The 22,602-nt window shown below is 41.0% G+C and overlaps 1 protein-coding gene across 6 annotated transcripts in view; it reads left to right on the forward strand.

The window, feature by feature from the left end:
- Positions 1-11,961, forward strand: part of dgt1 (dim gamma-tubulin 1) — a 35,152-nt gene extending 23,191 nt beyond the window's left edge. For all 6 annotated transcript variants that reach the window (XM_070097099.1, XM_070097104.1, XM_070097103.1 and 3 more), the window contains 6 exons: positions 3,001-3,233; positions 5,236-5,332; positions 5,509-5,645; positions 5,787-5,918; positions 7,083-7,211; positions 10,078-11,961. In XM_070097099.1, coding sequence (XP_069953200.1) covers positions 3,001-3,233; positions 5,236-5,332; positions 5,509-5,645; positions 5,787-5,918; positions 7,083-7,211; positions 10,078-10,302 — 953 coding nt within the window. In that variant the 3' untranslated portion in view covers positions 10,303-11,961. The remainder of the gene's footprint in view (positions 1-3,000; positions 3,234-5,235; positions 5,333-5,508; positions 5,646-5,786; positions 5,919-7,082; positions 7,212-10,077) is intronic.
- Positions 11,962-22,602: the final 10,641 nt, after the last annotated feature.

Genomic DNA, 22,602 nt, shown 5'->3' on the forward strand with positions numbered 1-22,602 from the left:
GGATATGTAGAGAGAATGGCGTGAAACAGAATGACTTCAAGAGTGTATCAGTCTGTAGTGGAAGGAAGGCGGGGTAGGGGTCGGCCTAGGAAAGGTTGGAGGGAGGGGGTAAAGGAGGTTTTTTGTGCGAGGGGCTTAGACTTCCAGCGGGCATGCGTGAGCATGTTTGATAGGAGTAAATGGAGACAAATGGTTTTTAATACTTGACGTGCTGTTGGAGTGTGAGCAAAATAACATTTATGAAGGGATTCAGGGAAACCGGCAGGCCGGACTTGAGTCCTGGAGATGGGAGGTACAGTGCCTGCACTCTGAAGGAGGGGTGTTAATATTGCAGTTTAAAAACTGTAGTGTAAAGCACCCGTCTGGCAAGACAGTGATGGAGTGAATGATGGTGAAAGTTTTTCTTTTTCGGGCCACCCTGCCTTGGTGGGAATCGGCCAGTGTGTTAATAAAAAAAAAAAAATAATCAGAAACAAGAGTGAAGCTCTTGTTTAAACTAAATTAACCACAACCCAATAAAATAAATTACTAAACATGAGTGGATTGGATACTTACAGACTTAATGAGAGCCAAAAGTCAAGTGACTGCAATCCGTTCGGAGAGTCCCGCGTCAACTCCCACTGGGTGGAAGAGAGTGGGGGAAGTAGCAGTAACAATGCACTTACCTTTCAGAACAAGCATTCCGCCTATCAAACTACATACCACTGCCACTCGTTCATACTTCTACTCTTCTACTCCTATCTAATGAACTTTGGTGAAAGTTGTTAGCTCCCTATTGTGTAAGTTGAGGGAACTATCAGTACGTATATATATATTATTGCCTTCTGTTAACTGTCACTAAATTTAATTCCTATAGTTGCATTAACGCTCATCCTCAGATTTTATTTTTCACTAGCTAAGTTTTATCTTAGCTCGTTTTATGTATTGGGTATAAACTAACTTCACCTTGTCAATGCACCCAAAAACACCATTCATTATACAGAGGGGCATTGATCATACTTGTGTTTTTCTTACAAAATATGAAGTCTCCCAGAGTGATGATAGGTCGTAAATGGAGAAGTGTAGAGTTGTTTTGTGATAAAGACTAGCTCTAATGAAGACCATATGCCATAATTTGAGAGTGAATGTTAGCACATGGCTTACCTAACAAATTAGCTTTTGTGTGCAGAATCAATGATGCTTGAGTTCTCTTGTTACAATGGAATGAAGGAGCTAGCTTGATGCAGTAAATACATGCCGCAGATGAGTGTGATCCTCCTCGCATGCTAATAGCTAAAAAATTGTGTAGGAAAAATAGAATTCATGTTCAAGCTCAATTTTTCTGACCGTTTAAAATTTCATCATTAGCTGCACTTAATTTTGCAGGTGTCTAGATGGTCGTTAATCGTAATGTTTGGTGAAGATTCTCCATGTGCCCCTCTTCTTAAAAGGTAATCTGGAATGGAATTTTATGCCCATATTTAATTGACATTACTAGGCTTGAAAATTATCCTGAGGCTAATTTGATTCATATAATAGATTTTTCCTGGTTGTGTAGGTGAAAGGTGAGTGAGAGAGTAAATGGACATGAAGTATGGTGTGTGCATTGGTGTACAGTGTGGTGTTAGGGAGACTCGTCACATCCCACGGCTAAATAGTGGTATAGTTTCTCTTTAAATATAGCTCGAAGGTCGTGTGGCTTGACAAATATTTTGGAGGAATTTGGAGATAAAAAATATATTGAAATAATTGCAAGGCAAAATTTGCAGTAATTTGCCATGAATAATTCACTGCAGTCAGCTCTTATAAAACTCCTCTGTATTATGTGACTTTTTTACATGAAGTTAAAAACTACATCATTGATGTGCTTTTTCAGTCATTTACAAAGAATCACACTACATGCTGGAGTGTTCTTTTAATAAGTGCTGATGGTACATGACATACATTATATTGTTAATATTTAGGCACATCTCATTTTTTATCTTGTAGTATAGTGTCTTTTGTGGTGCATTGACAAAACCAGTTTGTTTAAATAAGTGCAAACTGTGCACTTGATTGAAATTGTGAACTGGTGTCATCACACGTGTAATGAATCAAGATGTATTGAACTCAGATACTAAGTTCCACACTTACCAACATGGTTACAGATACTGTATTATTTCTGTAGGTAAGAATAATTAAGATTTTTTCACTAAAAGTCTAGATATTCTTAATTAAAGGAGGCTGTTACATCTCACAAGTGTGAACATTATTTGTTTATTGGAAATCAGGATGACACCCTCGTATATTTTGATAAGGTTTTTGGGAGGAAGAGTACCTTGTAGCAAATATGATTTAACCCAATGCAGCTATTGTACTATTTTTGTGTGATGCTGAAAGGTTTGTGCAATCATACCTCACAGATTTTTACGTATTTTGTTTATTTTATATTTATTTAATTTGAGCATAATCTCTAATACTTATGGTCAGCACTTTCAAGAGGGTGAAGTGCAGTAATATGAAAGCAACCCAGGTACCTATTTTCATGGAAATGTGGAAGGAATTTCCACTGAGCAGCATTTAGGGTATGAAAATTGGCTCTGTAGCAAAGGATGTGCACCAATGACCCTGTTGGATCCTTGTCAGGTGTGAAGGATGGACAGTAAGATGAAGTTCTTTGGAAAACTTCCTATTACAATTTCAAGAGTACAAAACCTTCTTTTGTGGTGGAATGGAAAATTAACTGTGATCCTCCTTTTATCACTTAATATTTAAAGTAAATCATTAAATTTCATTCTCATCTAATGTGACATTAGGTAAAACTCTGTAGACTTAATGTTGAGTTTTAAACTGTTTTTTCCAGCTTGGTCATTATTTTTTAAGAAAATTGTAACCTGGAATTTAAATTATTTTGTCTTCTCTGGTACTGCAAAGTCTTTCATTTGTCCAAACACTCCAACAGTGGTCCTGATATCCTTGGTTGTAAGTACAACATAAAATATTTATTTAGAATAATGGATACAATTGCAGATATTTTTTCAGCAATTCCTGATCCGGCAAGTGTGACAGGCGTGGCTGCAGCATCCCTTGAATATGCAAGTGATACAGACAGTGAAGAGGAAATCACTGCACTTCCCCATGACTCTCTCCCACGTCGTGAAGCTGACAGCGAACTAGATTCAGCAGATTCTGATGCTGACCCTCTTGAACATTCTCAAGTGTTTACCACTGAAGAAATAACAAGAATATACCTAGAAAAGCTTCAGAGATTAAAGGTGTGTGTGTATAGTGCATCAATCAAGGTGCAAGGCAAGTAGTGGCAGGCTTAGGAGTTTCTCTAAACAGTACATTGCATACTTACTATTATATTGCTGTTATGCTTATATAATATGCAATAATTTTTTTTTTCATCTTGGGTACTTTGTAGGTGGTGGCAATGGAGTTTAGAGGGAAGTATAAAAGAAGAATAGAGGGAAGTATAAAAGAAGAATATTAAAAAAAAAAAACACTGAGAAGAGCAAGGTTAATAATGTACAAAATCTAGAAACACAAAGTTTGGAGGGAAAGAATGCTGGTGAGGGGCTCTTGATCTAGGGAATTGGATCTGCTCCTGTTCCCTGAATTAAGCCTAAATACCTTCCACATCCCCCCCCCTCCCACCCCACAGGCGCTGTATAATCCTATGGGTTTAGCACTTCCCCCTTGATTATAATAATAATGGAGGGAAGGATTATGGGTAGAGAAGTCTCCGTTCACTCCTATCCAACACTCACGCACGCTTGCTGGAAGTCCAAGCCCCTCGCCCACAAAACCTTTACCCCCTCCCTCAAACCTTTTTGAGGACGACCCCTCCCCCGCCTTCCTTCCCCAACAGATTTATGGAGAGCATATAAATCTGTAAGGGAAGGAAGGGAGGGTAGGGGTCATCCTCGAAAAGGTTGGAGGGAGGAGGTAAAGGAGGTTTTGTGGGCGAGGGGCTTGGACTTCCAGCAAGCGTGTGTGAGCTTGTTAGTTAGGAGTGAATGGAGACGAATGGTTTTTGGGACCTGACGAGCTGTTGGAGTGTGAGCAGGGTAATATTTAGCGAAGGGATTCAGGGACACCGGTTATTTTTATATAGTCGGACTTGAGTACAGGAAATGGGAACTACAGTGCCTGCACTTTAAAGGAGGGGTTTGGGATATTGGCAGTTTGGAGGGATATGTTGTGTATCTTTATATGTATATGCTTCTAAACTGTTGTATTCTGAGCACCTCTGCAAAAAGTGATTATGTGTGAGTGAGGTGAAAGTGTTGAATGATGAAAGTATTTTTGGGGGGGGGGATTTTCTTTCTTTTTTGGGTCACCCTGCCTCGGTGGGAGACGGCCCACTTGTTGAAAAAAAAAATTATATATGCTTCTAAACTGTTCTATCTGGGCACCTCTGCAAAGACAGTGACGTATGATTGAGGTGAAAGTATTGAATGATGATGAAAGTATTTTCTTTTTGGAGATTTTCTTTCTTTTTGGGTTACCCTGCCTTGGTGGAAGACAGCCGACTTGTTGAAAAAAAAAAAGTCTTTGTAAATTAAGGTGAATTGTGAAGTAGATGAGGACAAGAAAATAATATAGCTGGAATGTTTAGAAATTTGTGGAGAGTAAGTAAACAGTGGATGTAAATAGGAGGATGAATTGAAAGTGTTGTGGTATTGCAACTTTTGTAAGGGTATGAGGTATAGTTTAACTGAGGATGAATCTGGAGGCAATATAGTTGTCTTGTTTCAAATTAATTTACAATGTGAATAATTTGAAAATAATGAGCGAATAAATTAGGAGAGAGTTGGTGGGATTATATGTATAATTTAGGAAGCAGAAGTTGAGTTTAATGGCTTGTTCATTTTGTTAAGATGATTGCCTAAGAGTATATATATTTGGGTAAGATGAAATGTGTTTTAGGAGACATTTCATGAAGGGTTGGGAGGAGGGTGCGACGGAGGTTTAAAATGCTATGGATCTGACCATCCAGGAAGCTTGAGTGTGTGTGTTAGATCTAAGTGAGTAGAACCAAGTGGTATATGAGATTTGACATGGCGTGTAAGTGAGATTTGACATTTGGCATGCAAGTAAGGTAATCTTTCTGAAGTGCTTCAGGGAAAACTGGTGAACCAAACTTTAGTTTTGGAGGTGATAAATTCAGTTCCTGAACAAGGGAAGATTGAGATTGTTTCTAAAAATAAATTATACTGTTGTCAGTGTCACTAAATATTGTTATTTGTTGGTATATTTCTTTTCTTGCAGTCCATGTATATAGGAGAGTACAAAAGACTTGCCCACATTTTGCGAGAGAGCAGAAGAAAATATCTACAGGCACTACGGTTAGAGAAGGAAAGCATGGGTAAGCTTTGTTTTGTTTTCTCATTCGAGCTCCACTTCCATTTCTGTGACTTTATAGCATGTTTTTTTATATAAAGTTTGAAGGAAAAGGCAGTTTTTTTAATCTTTGCATGCTTGAAGCCTGTGTAGAGTGTATGGTACTATAATTATTCTAAGAGAGCAATTTTTTACCCCAAGTCAGTATCCATGCTCAACCTAAAACAACACCAGAAGAGAGAGCTGCATATGATCAGCTTCGGGCAATGAATCGTTATCACAAGCACCTTGGTACACATTCACTTCTTTACCGCCAGCAACTAGAACGTCGCCTCCAGGTGTGTATCTTGTGTCTATTGCTTAATGATTCTTGATGTTCTGATGTAATTATGAAATGTAGATCTTTGTTGGAATACATACCTGTGACCTTTCATACCAATTTTATACCCATATATTTTTCTGTTTACCATTGGTGTCAGGTAACTGAAGGAGTAAACTACAAGCCAGGCTTAAGTGTTGGATGTGTAAAATGTATCTACAGTGAGGGGTCATGGCGTTGTGGGGAAAAATCCATTCCTCTCTCCAAGTTTTGTTCAAAACATATTTTACATGTAAGTACATTAGTCTTTTATTAATTGTATCTATTAGTGTAATATGGCTTCATTATGGAAGCCATATTACACAAAACAGAATGACTTCGAGAGTGTATAAATCTGTAGTGGGGGGGAAGGCGGGGTAGGGGTCGGCCTAGGAAAGGTTGAAGGGAGGGGGTAAAGGAGGTTTTGTGTGTGAGGGGCTTGGACTTCCAGCAAGCATGTGTGAGCGTATTTGATAGGAGTGAATGGAGCCGAATGGTTTTTAATACTTGACGTGCTGTTGGAGTGTGAACAAAGTAACATTGATGAAGGGATTCAGGGAAACCGGCAGGCCGGACTTGAGTCCTGGAGATGGGAAGTACAGTGTCTGCACTCTGAAGGAGAGGTGTTAATGTTGCAGTTTCATAACTGTAGTGTAAAGCACCCCTCTGACAAGACAGTGATGGAGTGAATGATAATGAAAGTTTTTCTTTTTTGGGCCACCCTGCCTTGGTGGGAATCAGCCGATGTGTTAATAATAATAAAGATTTCCTTAACCCTTAAACTGTCCAAACGTAGATGTACGTTTTTTCAACATTTGAAAGTATGTAAAAAAAATAGATCTTTTCTTTTCTTACATTTGAAGACGTGTAAAAAACTTTGATCTACGTTTTTTTTTTATTATTATTATTTGAAAATATGTAAAAAAAAATTATCTAGTTTTGGAGCACTACGCATGTGAACATAGATCTGCTTGGACAGTTTAAGGGTTAAAGAACTAATTGTTGGCTCAGAGATTCTCATTAACAGGAAGGCTGTACTTTTTGTATCAGTTTTCTGATTTAAGGTGAATTTACCTAAAGTGTTGCATTGTTCTTTAATATGTAATTGGAAGACATGATTAGAAATGTCAGGATTTTCACCCATGTAGTGTGATACCATGTCTTAAATTTTTTACTGAATTACTATTATATTATAGTACAGTATATGAGCTGATACCATGAAATTTTTTTCTTGGATGTTTTCAAGGATTAATGTGCTATATTTAAATTTTACTCCAGGAAAATTGTTTTAAGTCAAACCTTTTGTCATTTTCAATTTATGCTATATAGAGGCTCAGATATATGACTTGAATGCAGCATTTCAGGTGATGGCATGTGTATTAGACACAATTTTTAAGGTGAATTTTTCCTTTTACAGGATTCTAATCAGGTGTTGTTTGGAGCTTGTGGTGTGAGAAGATGTGGTGATGACCAGTGTTCTGTTCCGGTTGTATTTCTACCTTATAGAAACACTTGCATCTACCATACTCCTATACCAGATCCTTTGGTTAGTACTGTATAATCACTTTAGTACTGTATCGTGTTATCTTAATTATTAGTTGTTTACTTGGATTTTATTTGAACATAATTCCCTGATTTGCTGTATTCCATGAACATCTACATCCATCCATTCTCATTAATCTGCTCTCCACATTCTCTGTCCTGGATGCTAGTGGTTTTTCATCACAAACTTATTACGTATACTGAGCTAAATTTAGTCATGTTCTATACTAAATACAGTTCTATATATTGGCTGTTTGGAGTGACATCTAAACTGTTGTATCTAAGCGGCTCTGCAAAGACAGTGATTATGTGTGAATGATGGTGAAAGTGTTTCTATATTGTCACCTTTCCTCGGTGGGAGACGGCCAACGTGTTGAAGAGAGAAAGTTTTTATTTATCTTTTCAACACGTCAATTTTTTCCATTTAATTTACCTCGGTTTTGCTAATATAACACTGTTCCACTTTCATGGGGAAGTAGAACAAAATTCTTCCTCCGTAAGCCATGCGTGTTGTAAGAGGCGACTAAAGTGCCAGGAGCAAGGGGCTAGTAGCCCCTTCTGCATACGTTACTGAATTTAAAAAGAGAAACTTTTGTTTTTCTTTTTTACGTCACCCTACCTCAATGGGATATGGCTGGTGTGATAAAAAAAAAAAAACTTGAAACTCAAATTACTTATTTTATCTTCAGATTTTCACTACAATTATTCCTCTCTCTCCAATGTGGCAGGTGTGTACAATGTTAATCTAATGAATTTGAATTCTCAGTATTGTAGTTATTATTGTAAACATTCTAATCATGCACCTGAATCATTTTTACCATGGCATAACAAATTTCCATTGCTTTCCTTACTACCATAGAAATCAAGTGATATACAGGAGGGGACCCCACTTTACATTGCTTTGCTTTACCTCACTTTGCTAATGTAACAGTTTTCAGTTTTTTATACTTCATTTATTCAGACTTCCTACAATATATATATTCACTCACTATAAACTAAGGATGAAAATATTTTAAGGTCAGTAATGTGTGTACTGTATATGCATTTTTTAGGCATAGCTCTATAGCTCACTTATATATGATAGCGTGAACATGTTATCAGGCTTTCATATTCATTTGAAAGTTAAAAACGGCTATGTTTCACCTTAGTGATTTTCACCTTACAGCAGTAGCCCTGAACCTAACCTGCTGTATAAGCATAGCCTTCCTGTATTTTGCATTTAACTGTCCATCTGTTTGTGTTCATTAATAGGAAAGAAGGAAATTATTTCCCAGTAAAAGTAGGCCTTAGACAAGGATGTGTGATGTCACCGTGGTTGTTTAATATATTTATAGATGGGGTAGTAAGAGAAGTAAATGCGAGGGTCTTGGCAAGAGGCGTGGAGTTAAAAGATAAAGAATCACACATAAAATGGGAGTTGTCACAGTTGCTCTTTGCTGATGACACTGTGCTCTTGGGAGATTCTGAAGAGAAGTTGCAGAGATTAGTGGATGAATTTGGTAGGGTATGCAAAAGAAGAAAATTAAAAGTGAAAACAGGAAAGAGTAAGGTTATGAGGATAACAAAAAGATTAGGTGATGAAAGATTGGATATCAGATTGGAGGGAGAGAGTATGGAGGAGGTGAATGTATTCAGATACTTGGGAGTGGACGTGTCAGCGGATGGGTCTATGAAAGATGAGGTGAATCATAGAATTGATGAGGGGAAAAGGGTGAGTGGTGCACTTAGGAGTCTGTGGAGACAAAGAACTTTGTCCTTGGAGGCATAGAGGGGAATGTATGAGAGTATAGTTTTACCAACACTCTTATATGGGTGTGAAGCATGGGTGATGAATGTTGCAGTGAGGAGAAGGCTGGAGGCAGTGGAGATGTCATGTCTGAGGGCAATGTGTGGTGTGAATATAATGCAGAGAATTCGTAGTTTGGAAGTTAGGAGGAGGTGTGGGATTACCAAAACTGTTGTCCAGAGGGCTGAGGAAGGGTTGTTGAGGTGGTTCGGACATGTAGAGAGAATGGAGCGAAACAGAATGACTTCAAGAGTGTATGAGTCTGTAATGAAAGGAAGGCGGGGTAGGGGTCGGCCTAGGAAAGGTTGGAGGGAGGGGGTAAAGGAGGTTTTGTGTGCAAGGGGCTTGGACTTCCAGCAGGCATGCATGAGCGTGTTTGATAGGATTGAATGGAGACAAATGGTTTTTAATACTTGACGTGCTGTTGGAGTGTGAGCAAAGTAACATTTATGAAGGGGTTCAGGGAAATCGGCAGTCCGGACTTGAGTCCTGGAGATGGGAAGTACAGTGCCTGCACACTGAAGGAGGGGTGTTAATGTTGCAGTTTAAAAACTGTAGTGTAAAGCACCCTTCTGGCAAGACAGTGATGGAGTGAATGATGGTGAAAGTTTTTCTTTTTTGGGCCACCCTGCCTTGGTGGGAATAAGCCAGTGTGATAATAATAATAATAAAAAATAATATTTCCCTCTGATCATATAGATGGCAGGCAGTTCTCTTTCTTTACTCTGTGCACTCCTGACATCACCCAGGCATCCTTTATTATTCATTATTTCCCTCCTGTCATTTTCTATATTTTTCTTGTATGTTCTGTAGTTGGTTATATTTACTACTACCAAAAGTATTTTGAAGCTGTGCAAAGTTATCAAAACAAATGTCAGCAGGTTAACTTGCGAAATTGTAATAACACGATTGCAAACAAACCATGTAACGGGTGGGTTTGAATCCAGATGGCTGAGTTTTATAACTCGCTCACCATGGACTCAAACCCCACCCATTCTATAGTTTATCAGCATGTTGTTTGTACAAGCACATAAGACACTAAAAGAATAGTGTTGATATTTTAATATTTTGTTTTCATTTCCAGCCAGTCAGCTCACCGCCCTTGGAAGAAATGGAGAACAGCACTGTTGATGTTTGTGCCGAAGAGCTCAGTGTTCAGAGTTCTAGTCAACTACCCCACCCTGCACCTCAGGAAATCATTGATCTCTCTGAAAGTCACAGTTTTATTGTAACAGAGTTACCACCTGAAAATGTCATGGAAGGAGATGAGGAAACTGAAGATGCAGTTCCTACAGATAGTAAAGAATAAAGTATACAAAGCTTATATTGTGGCATATATAGTGCAATAGATCTTGGTTTAACCAAGGCAGAAATGGGAATGTACAACCATTATCATGGGTGGTTAGGATATATTTGATGGAACCAGACAGTAATAGCATTTCAGTTTTTTATTTATGCCATATAAGTAGTGTATAGGGTCACAAGTTCAGCAGTTGGTTACTTTATGTATTAACCAGAGCTGATATTGGAAAGCAACATTTGTCTATAAACTAATTTTTGACATTACCTTGAATGTTATAATACACTATATATAAATAAGGAGTAATTTGGGCTCAAACTTTTGTCCCACTGAACCTAAGGTGTGTGCACTACCATAGCACCTCATGTATTAAGATGCTGAAATTGGGGATTTCTTATTAAACATACCAAGTTACAAAACTCGGCTTTTATCAGAAATGAGTTTTTATTCTACACTCAATAAACATGGGTTTTTCAAGTGTTCATACACTTCCAACATTGTAAACTATGTAAATTAAAATTTCACTCTACTATGGATTATTTTTTGTCCTTTTGATTGAGTGTTCCATTATCAAGGGGGGCCCCATAGGATTCATTTCCTTGTACATTATTTTGACACCTGGATACTCTTAGTGCTCTCTGGGACAGTTTTGCTGATTCTTACCAGTATTTCTTAGATAAAGCTAGATTACTGCACTAATCCTTTTCCTTTGCACTTAACCTCCCCTGCTATTCAGTGCTCTATGACCCATGTTTAGAACTTTTTTGTGAATGTACAGAAAGCTCTGAATTTAAATGAATCCTCCGGTGAACAGGACATTTAGGCACCAATTACATTTTTACAACTCCTAATCTGCAATACAAATAGCATACCCATCTTTTGTACTACAATATTATTTTCTTTATAAATAATGTGTAACTTTGAATACTATGAATTAATTTTTTTTTTTTTGGGGGGGGGGGGTGGAGTTTATTTAGAAAAAAATTTCAAGTGGGTCCTGAGTTGAAGCCTGCATTTTTCTTCTCATATACTACTTGCTGGTACAAATGTAACTACAATTTCAGCAGATGTCTGCTTTAAACATATGCCTGAAAAATGTAATTATAAGTGAAATTGTGTAGAGAATTTTTAACAAAATTTTAAAATTGTTTATTTAAACTTCACAATAGATGATGCTGAAATGCAGATTAATTATATCATTGTTTTCTAAATAAGATTTTTCATTCTGTACACTCTTGGTTGATCAAAATGTCATTTAAACCTTTTCATCCATAAACCCAATACTGTTAATCTTAGTATGACATTGATACAATAGTGTACAATTAAAATTTATAGCACACACTTTTCAGTACAGTACTGTACTTTGATGAAATTTTTAGAAATCAGTATAGTGTCAACAATATGTAAATTTACATGTCTGCAGATATGTGGTGGTGGTATTATTATTTAGTATCATCATAAGGGTAGACAAATGGTAACATCATTGACCTTCGATTTATAGTACATTCCTCACTGGCAAAAGCCAAGTCAGCTACTTTTTAAGGCTAGTGAAGATGTGAATTGGATTTATTCAAAGTCTCGTGTAAACTTAAACTAACATTGTCACTGATTTCTTGTTTTCCCATATTTTATTTATAAAAACTTAATACAGTATTTCAGTTTGTTACAGTACATTTTTGTTTAACCTCTGTGTAATGAGCTTTCACATGACTAGTATGCAATCACAACAGCTTGCTAGACTTAACTGGTAAAATGTTGAAGGTGGACTTAGGAACGTGCTTGTTATTAGAAGAGCAGGTAACGTGTTAGTTTATTATTTAGTGGTAGAGGAAGATGGAGTACAGTACATGGAGGACGATATTATTTTTAATGTTTGAAAGACTAAAGACTGTGATGATTAGTGGGAGGTATAGGCAGTTAAAGAATAAGCAGGATAGAATGAGAGCACTGTGCTGAATGACCCCCACAGCTTTAGTATGTAATGAAGAGAAGTTATGGCATGGCTTTAAAAATGCAGTGCTAGTGTGTGCTACAGAGGTTTATAGTTAGAATGTGGGTATGAAAAGGTTTAGCAGTGTAAAAATGATATATGTAAGGCAGAATATATGGACACAGAAAACAAGGTTAGATGAGTGAAAAGGGAATGCCAATGGAGAGATTGGGTGAGGCACTAGCAAATTTTGCTGAGAAATAGATTTGGACTGGTATGTTTACAAAGGCTGGGGAGCAAATGGCTTCTTTACAGTTAAGATTAAAGTAGTAAGATATTATTTATTTATAGCAAAGCACCTTGATTTCAAATGCTTGTGGGTAGGAACCCAAGATGCAGCAGGCATTACCTTTCAGGATCACCACACTGAGTACTTTTAAGAGAAAAGTGGCAGCTATAATAACAGCAACAATATTTACTTATTATTTATCCAAGTAAGTGGACATTATTTCCCATTTCTTGAATTGAACATGAATGCCTCCCATTATCCCAGGTGCTTTTTGACCCCTACAGGTCTAGCATTACCTTATGGATATAATAATGTTCCCTTGCTGAAAGTCCCATCTTTAATGGAGACACACTTTGACTTTTTTTTTAACAGAAAATTACCTGTTGCCCTAACTTTGATTTAAATTTTGCTCTTGCACACACCCATACCTTTGTGCACCTCTGCACATCATCTCTCTCTTACCCTTTGCACATCTCCTTGCAGTGCTCTATGACTTTGGAGTTTAGCACTTAAAGTACCAACAGATTTCTTGTTTAGCCCCTCATGGAAGGTTCCTTGATGTTGGTGAGGGGCTCTTGATTTAGGGAATTGGATCTGCGCTCCAGTTCCCCGAATTAAGCCTGAATGCCTTCCACATCCCCCCCGGGCGCTGTATAATCCTACGGGTTTAGCGCTTCCCCTTGATTATAATAATAATTCTTGTTTAGCTTAGGTGCTGTATGACTCGTATGGGTTTAGTGCTTCCCCATGAATGTAATAATCTTGTATAGCTTTGATTAGGTTATATTGTTGTCTAACAATCAAAATTAATCAAATACGAAATAAAAGATTGCCACTAAGTGAAATTAATGCAGGCAAAAAAGTAAATAGACAATGGAGACCTCACAAGGGCTGACCCCCCCCTCTCTCCCTCTCTCTCTCTCTCTCTCTCTCAAAACTTTTGTTGGCATTCAGGCATATTTTGATTACTAGGTGACAGTTTAACTTAGTGAAACCCTAATCTAAATGACAAAGAAATTTGATAACCTATGTGAGAAATCCCCATAAAATTGAAGAGGATAGGTTGAAGCTGGGCTGTGAGCATTGTAGCGAAGGGTACCTGAGGGAGAGAGTTTTGATGCCAGTCAAGGGCTCTTGATCGAAGGTATGAGAGTTACCTCCCCTTCCCTCCCCAGACAATTCTGGGATCTAGGAGTAGAAAAACTCAGTCTCATCATCACCCCTCAAGGGATGTTCCTTGATGCTGGTGAGGGGTTCTTGATCTAGGGAACTGTATCTGAGCTCCAGTTCCCCAAATTGAGCCTGAATGCCTTCCAACCCCCGCACTACAGGCACTGTATAATTCCTATGAGTTTAGCACTACCTCATGATAAATGGTCTAAAGAACTGGAGCTACCCTTCTCTTTGGATTAAATCTTATTGCTTCCCCCTCTTTCCAGTGTTGTATGACCCCCCTAAGGGTTGAGCGCTTCTCACTCAGTCCCCTCAAGGAAGGTTCCTTGATGTTGGTGAGGGGCTCTTGATTTAGGGAATTGGATCTGTGCTCCAGTTCCCCGAATGAAGCCTGAATGCCTTCCACATCCCCCCCCCCCCCAGGCGCTGTATAATCCTCCGGGTTTAGCGCTTCCCCCTTGATTATAATAATAATTCTCACTCAGTATGATGATGAAGGCACTGTACATTATTATAATCATAAGCACTAAACACACAGTTCACACACAGGTCTGTGGCTCGATCCCCTACACCTCACACAACACTACACCTATCACAACACTACACCTCACACAACACTACACTTCACACAACACTACACCTCACACAACACTACACCTCACACAACACTACACCTCACACAACACTACACCTCACACAACACTACACCTCACACAAGACTACACCACACACAACACTAGACCTCACACAACACTACACCTAACCAACAACACTACACCTCACACAACACTACACCTCACACAACACTACACTTCGCACACTACACACCTCACAACTCACTACACCTCACACAACACTACACCTCACACAACACTACACTTCGCACACTACACCTCACACAACACTACACCTTACACAACACTACACTTCGCACACTACACCTCACACAACACTACACCTCACACAACACTACACCTCACACAACACTACACCTCACACAACACTACACTTCACACACTACACCTCACACAACACTACACCTCACACAACACTACACCTCACACAACACTACACTTCGCACACTACACCTCACACAACACTACACCTCACACAACACTACACCTCACACAACACTACACCTCACACACAACAACTCACACAACACTACACCTCACACAACACTACACCTCACACAACACTACACCTCACACAACACTACACCTCACACAACACTACACCTCACACAACACTACACCTCACACAACACTACACCTCACACAACACTACACCTCACACAACACTACACCTCACACAACACTACACCTCACACAACACCACACCCTCACACAACACCACTCACTCACACAACACTACACCCTCACACAACATCACACACTCACACAACACTACACCTCACACACACCTACACTTCACACACTACACCTCACACAACACTACACCTCACACAACACTACACCTCACACAACACTACACTCACACACACTACACCTCACACAACACTACACTCACACACTACACCTCACACAACACACAACACTACACCTCACAACACTACACTCACACAACACCTGCTGACGCCTCACACAACACTACACTTCACACACTACACCTCACACAACACTACACTTCACACACTACACCTCACACAACACTACACTTCACACACTACACCTCACACAACACTACACCTCACACAACACTACACCTCACACAACACTACACTTCACACACTACACCTCACACAACACTACACCTCACACAACACTACACCTCACACAACACTACACCTCACACAACACTACACCTCACACAACACTACACTTCACACACTACACCTCACACAACACTACACCTCACACAACACTACACCTCACACAACACTACACCTCACACAACACTACACCTCACACAACACTACACTTCACACACTACACCTCACACAACACTACACCTCACACAACACTACACCTCACACAACACTACACCTCACACAACACTACACCTCACACAACACTACACCTCACACAACACTACACCTCACACAACACTACACCTCACACAACACTACACCTCACACAACACTACACTTCACACACTACACCTCACACAACACTACACCTCACACAACACTACACTTCACACACTACACCTCACACAACACTACACTTCACACACTACACCTCACACAACACTACACTTCACACACTACACTACACCTCACACAACACTACAACACTACACTCACACAACACTACACCTCACACAACACTACACCTCACACAACACTACACACTACACTCACACAACACTACACCTCACACAAAACTACACATCACACACTACACCTCACCTCACACAACACTACACCTCACACAACACTACACCTCACACAACACTACACCTCACACAACACTACACTTCGCACACTACACCTCACACAACACTACACCTCACACAACACTACACCTCACACAACACTACACCTCACACAACACTACACCTCACACAACACTACACTTCGCACACTACACCTCACACAACACTACACCTCACACAACACTACACCTCACACAACACTACACCTCACACAACACTACACTTCACACACTACACCTCACACAACACTACACCTCACACAACACTACACCTCACACAACACTACACTTCGTACACTACACCTCACACAACACTACACCTCACAACGCTACACTTTGCACAACACTACACTTCACACACTACACCTCACACAATACTACACTTCGTAAGCCACACCTCACACAACACTACACCTCACACAACACTAAACCTCACACAACACTACACTTCCTACACCACACCTCACACAACATTACACCTCACACAATACACTTCACACACTACACCTAACACTACACTTCGCACACTACACCTCAAACAACACTACACCTCACACAACACTACACCTCACACAACACTACACCTCACACAACACTACACCTCACACAACACTACACCTCACACAACACTACACCTCACACAACACTACACCTCACACAACACTACACCTCACACAACACTACACCTCACACAACACTACACCTCACACAACACTACACCTCACACAACACTACACCTCACACAACACTACACCTCACACAACACTACACTTCTCACACTACACCTCACACAACACTACACCTCACACAACACTACACCTCACACAACACTACACCTCACACAACACTACACCTCACACAACACTACACCTCACACAACACTACACCTCACACAACACTACACCTCACACAACACTACACTCTCACACCACACCTCACACAACACCACACCCTCACACAACACCATACACTCACACAACACTACACCTCACACAACACTACACCTCACACAACACTACACTTCACACACTACACCTCACACAACACTACACCTCACACAACACTACACCTCACACAACACTACACCTCACACAACACTACACCTCACACAACACTACACCTCACACAACACTACACCTCACACAACACTACACCTCACACAACACTACACTTCGTACACTACACCTCACACAACACTACACCTCACACAACACTACACCTCACACAACACTACACTTCGCACACTACACCTCACACAACACTACACCTCACACAACACTACACCTCACACAACACTACACCTCACACAACACTACACCTCACACAACACTACACCTCACACAACACTACACCTCACACAACACTACACAACACTACACCTCACACAACACTACACCTCACACACTACACTACACTTCACACACCACTACACCTCACACAACACTACACCTCACACAACACTACACCTCACACAACACTACACCTCACACAACACTACACCTCACACAACACTACACCTCACACAACACTACACCTCACACAACACTACACCTCACACACAACACTCACACACCTACACCTCACACAACACTACACCTACACTTCGCACACTACACCACACAACACTACACCTCACACAACACTACACCACACACAACACTACACCTCACACAACACTACACCTCACACAACACTACACCTCACACAACACTACACCTCACACAACACTACACCTCACACAACACTACACCTCACACAACACTACACCTCACACAACACTACACCTCACACAACACTACACCTCACACAACACTACACCTCACACAACACTACACCTCACACAACACTACACCTCACACAACACTACACCTCACACAACACTACACCTCACACAACACTACACCTTACACAACACTACACCTCACACAACACTACACCTCACACAACACTACACCTCACACAACACTACACCTCACACAACACTACACCTCACACAACACTACACCTCACACAACACTACACCTCACACAACACTACACCTCACACAACACTACACAACACTACACCTCACACAACACTACACCTCACACAACACTACACCTCACACAACACTACACCTCACACAACACTACACCTCACACAACACTACACCTCACACAACACTACACCTCACACAACACTACACCTTACACAACACTACACTTCGCACACTACACCTCACACAACACTACACCTCACACAACACTACACCTCACACAACACTACACCTCACACAACACTACACCTCACACAACACTACACACAACACTACACCTCACACAACACTACACCTCACACAACACTACACCTCACACAACACTACACCTCACACAACACTACACCTCACACAACACTACACCTCACACAACACTACACTTCGCACACTACACCTCACACAACACTACACCTCACACAACACTACACCTCACACAACACTACACCTCACACAACACTACACCTCACACAACACTACACCTCACACAACACTACACCTCACACACACCTCACACAACACTACACCTCACACAACACTACACCTCACACAACACCACACTCTCACACAACACCACACACTCACACAACACCACACACTCACACAACACCACACCCTCACACAACACCACACACTCACACAACACCACACACTCACACAACACCACACACTCACACAACACCACACACTCACACAACACCACACACTCACACAACACCACACACTCACACAACACCACACACTCACACAACACCACACCACACACACTCACACAACACTACACCTCACACAACACTACACCTCACACAACACTACACCTCACACAACACTACACCTCACACAACACTACACCTCACACAACACTACACCTCACACACTACACCTCACACCACACTACACCTCACACAACACTACACCTCACACAACACTACACCTCACACAACACTACACCTCACACAACACTACAACACTACACCTCACACAACACTACACCTCACACAACACTACACCTCACACAACACTACACCTCACACAACACTACACACTACACCTCACACAACACTACACCTCACACAACACTACACCTTACACAACACTACACCTCACACAACACTACACCTCACACAACACTACACCTTCACACACTACACACTACACCTCACACAACACTACACCTCACACAACACTACACCTCACACAACACTACACCTCACACAACACTACACATCACACACACTACACCTCACACAACACTACACCTCACACAACACTACACCTCACACAACACTACACCTCACACAACACTACACCTCACACAACACTACACCTCACACAACACTACACCTAACACAACACTACACCTCACACAACACTACACCTCACACAACACTACACCTCACACAACACTACACCTCACACAACACTACACCTCACACAACACTACACTTCGCACACTACACCTCACACAACACTACACCTCACACAACACTACACTTCACACACTACACCTCACACAACACTACACCTCACACAACACTACACCTCACACAACACTACACCTCACACAACACTACACTTCGCACACTACACCTCACACAACACTACACCTCACACAACACTACACCTCACACAACACTACACCTCACACAACACTACACCTCACACAACACTACACCTCACACAACACTACACCTCACACAACACTACACTTCACACACTACACCTCACACAACACTACACTTCACACACTACACCTCACACAACACTACACCTCACACAACACTACACCTCACACAACACTACAACACTACACCTCACACAACACACACCTTCACACACTACACCTCACACAACACTACACCTCACACAACACTACACTTAGAACACTACACCTCACACAACACTACACCTCACACAACACTACACCTCACACAACCTACACACAACACTACACCTCACACAACACTACACCTCACACAACACTACACATCCCACAACACTACTCCAAACACAATACTCCTCATAAAACACTACACCTCACACAACACTACACCTCACACAACACTACACCTCACACAACACTACACCTCACACAACACTACACCTCACACAACACTACACCTCACACAACACTACACCTCACACAACACTACACCTCACACAACACTACACCTCACACAACACTACACCTCACACAACACTACACTTCACACACTACACCTCACACAACACTACACCTCACACAACACTACACCTCACACAACACTACACCTCACACAACACTACAACACTACACCTCACACAACACTACACCTCACACAACACTACACCTCACACAACACTACACCTCACACAACACTACACCTCACACAACACTACACCTCACACAACACTACACCTCACACAACACTACACTCACACAACACTACACTACACCTCACACAACACTACACCTCACACAACACTACACCTCACACAACACTACACCTCACACAACACTACACCTCACACAACACTACACCTCACACAACACTACACCTCACACAACACTACACCTCACACAACACTACACCTCACACAACACTACTCTTCGAACACTACACCTCACACAACACTACACCTCACACAACACTACACCTCACACAACACTACACCTCACACAACACTACACATCACACACAACACCTCACACAACACAACACCTCACACAACACTACACCTCACACAACACTACACTTCACACACTACACCTCACACAACACTACACCTCACACAACACTACACTCACACAACACTAACCACACTACACCTCACACAACACTACACCTCACACAACACTACACCTCACACAACACTACACCTCACACAACACTACACCTCACACAACACTACACCTCACACAACACTACACCTCACACAACACTACACCTCACACAACACTACACCTCACACAACACTACACTTCGCACACTACACCTCACACAACACTACACCTCACACAACACTACACCTCACACAACACTACACTTCGCACACTACACCTCACACAACACTACACCTCACACAACACTACACTTCGCACACTACACCTCACACAACACTACACCTCACACAACACTACACTTCGCACACTACACCTCACACAACACTACACCTCACACAACACTACACTTCGCACACTACACCTCACACAACACTACACTTCGCACACTACACCTCACACAACACTACACTTCGCACACTACACCTCACACAACACTACACCTCACACAACACTACACTTCGCACACTACACCTCACACAACACTACACCTCACACAACACTACACTTCGCACACTACACCTCACACAACACTACACTTCGCACACTACACCTCACACTACACTTCGCACCTTACACCTCACACAACACTACACTTCGTACACTACACCTCACACAACACTACACTTCGTACACTACACCTCACACAACACTACACTTCGTACATTACACCTCACACAACACTACACTTCGTACACTACACCTCACACAACACTACACTTCGTACACTACACCTCACACAACACTACACCTCACACACTACACTTCACACAACACTACACTTCGCACATTACACCTGACAAAACACTACACTTCGCACATTACACCTGACAAAACACTACACTTCGCACATTACACCTCACACAACACTACACTTCGCACACTACGCCTCACACAACACTACACTTCCCACACTACACCTGACACAACACTACACTTCGCACATTCATTACACCTCACACAACACTGCACTTCTACACACTACCACAGCGCTGTATGACCCTAACGGATTTAGAGCATAAATTGAATGCAGCAATAATATTAAATAACCCGTGTGGGTTTAGTGCCTCTCCATTACTTATAAAAATATTTCAGGGAAGCCTTGATTGATGCCAGTGATTGGCTCGTGATTCAGGGAACTGAAGCTCCCATCCCCTCAAGGGAGGTTCCTTGATACCAGGGGCTCTTGATCTCAAGAATTGGACCCGACCTCACATTACTTGGATCGAACCTGCTTGTCTCCCATTCTCCAGGCGCTGTAAGACCTCTACGGGTTTAAAATAACAACTCTTGTACGGGTTTAGCTCTCCCCATGAATGAAATCTAATAATTATTGAGCTGTTGCTGCACTGTGTAACCCTCACGGGTTTAGCACTTAATCTGATAATAATATTTATTTATTTATTATTAATTTGGACATGATACATAGATGTACAAAGAAATACAGTGGGTAAGTGTAACATGCCAAAAGCCCCTTGTATGCAGAACATTATGGGCAGGCTTAAAATTTACTTACTGAGATATACCCAAAGATGGAAGGTAGTCATATTAATTTCTGTTTCTAACCCTAGTCCTTACTGATTATTGCAATAACGGATTTTATCATCATACACGCTGTATAGTCCTTGTGGCTTAGCGCTTCTTTTTGATTATAATAATAATATCATC

This window comes from Cherax quadricarinatus, chromosome 56, assembly GCF_038502225.1.
Source record: "Cherax quadricarinatus isolate ZL_2023a chromosome 56, ASM3850222v1, whole genome shotgun sequence".
In the NCBI taxonomy this organism is placed as follows: Eukaryota; Metazoa; Arthropoda; class Malacostraca; order Decapoda; family Parastacidae; genus Cherax; species Cherax quadricarinatus.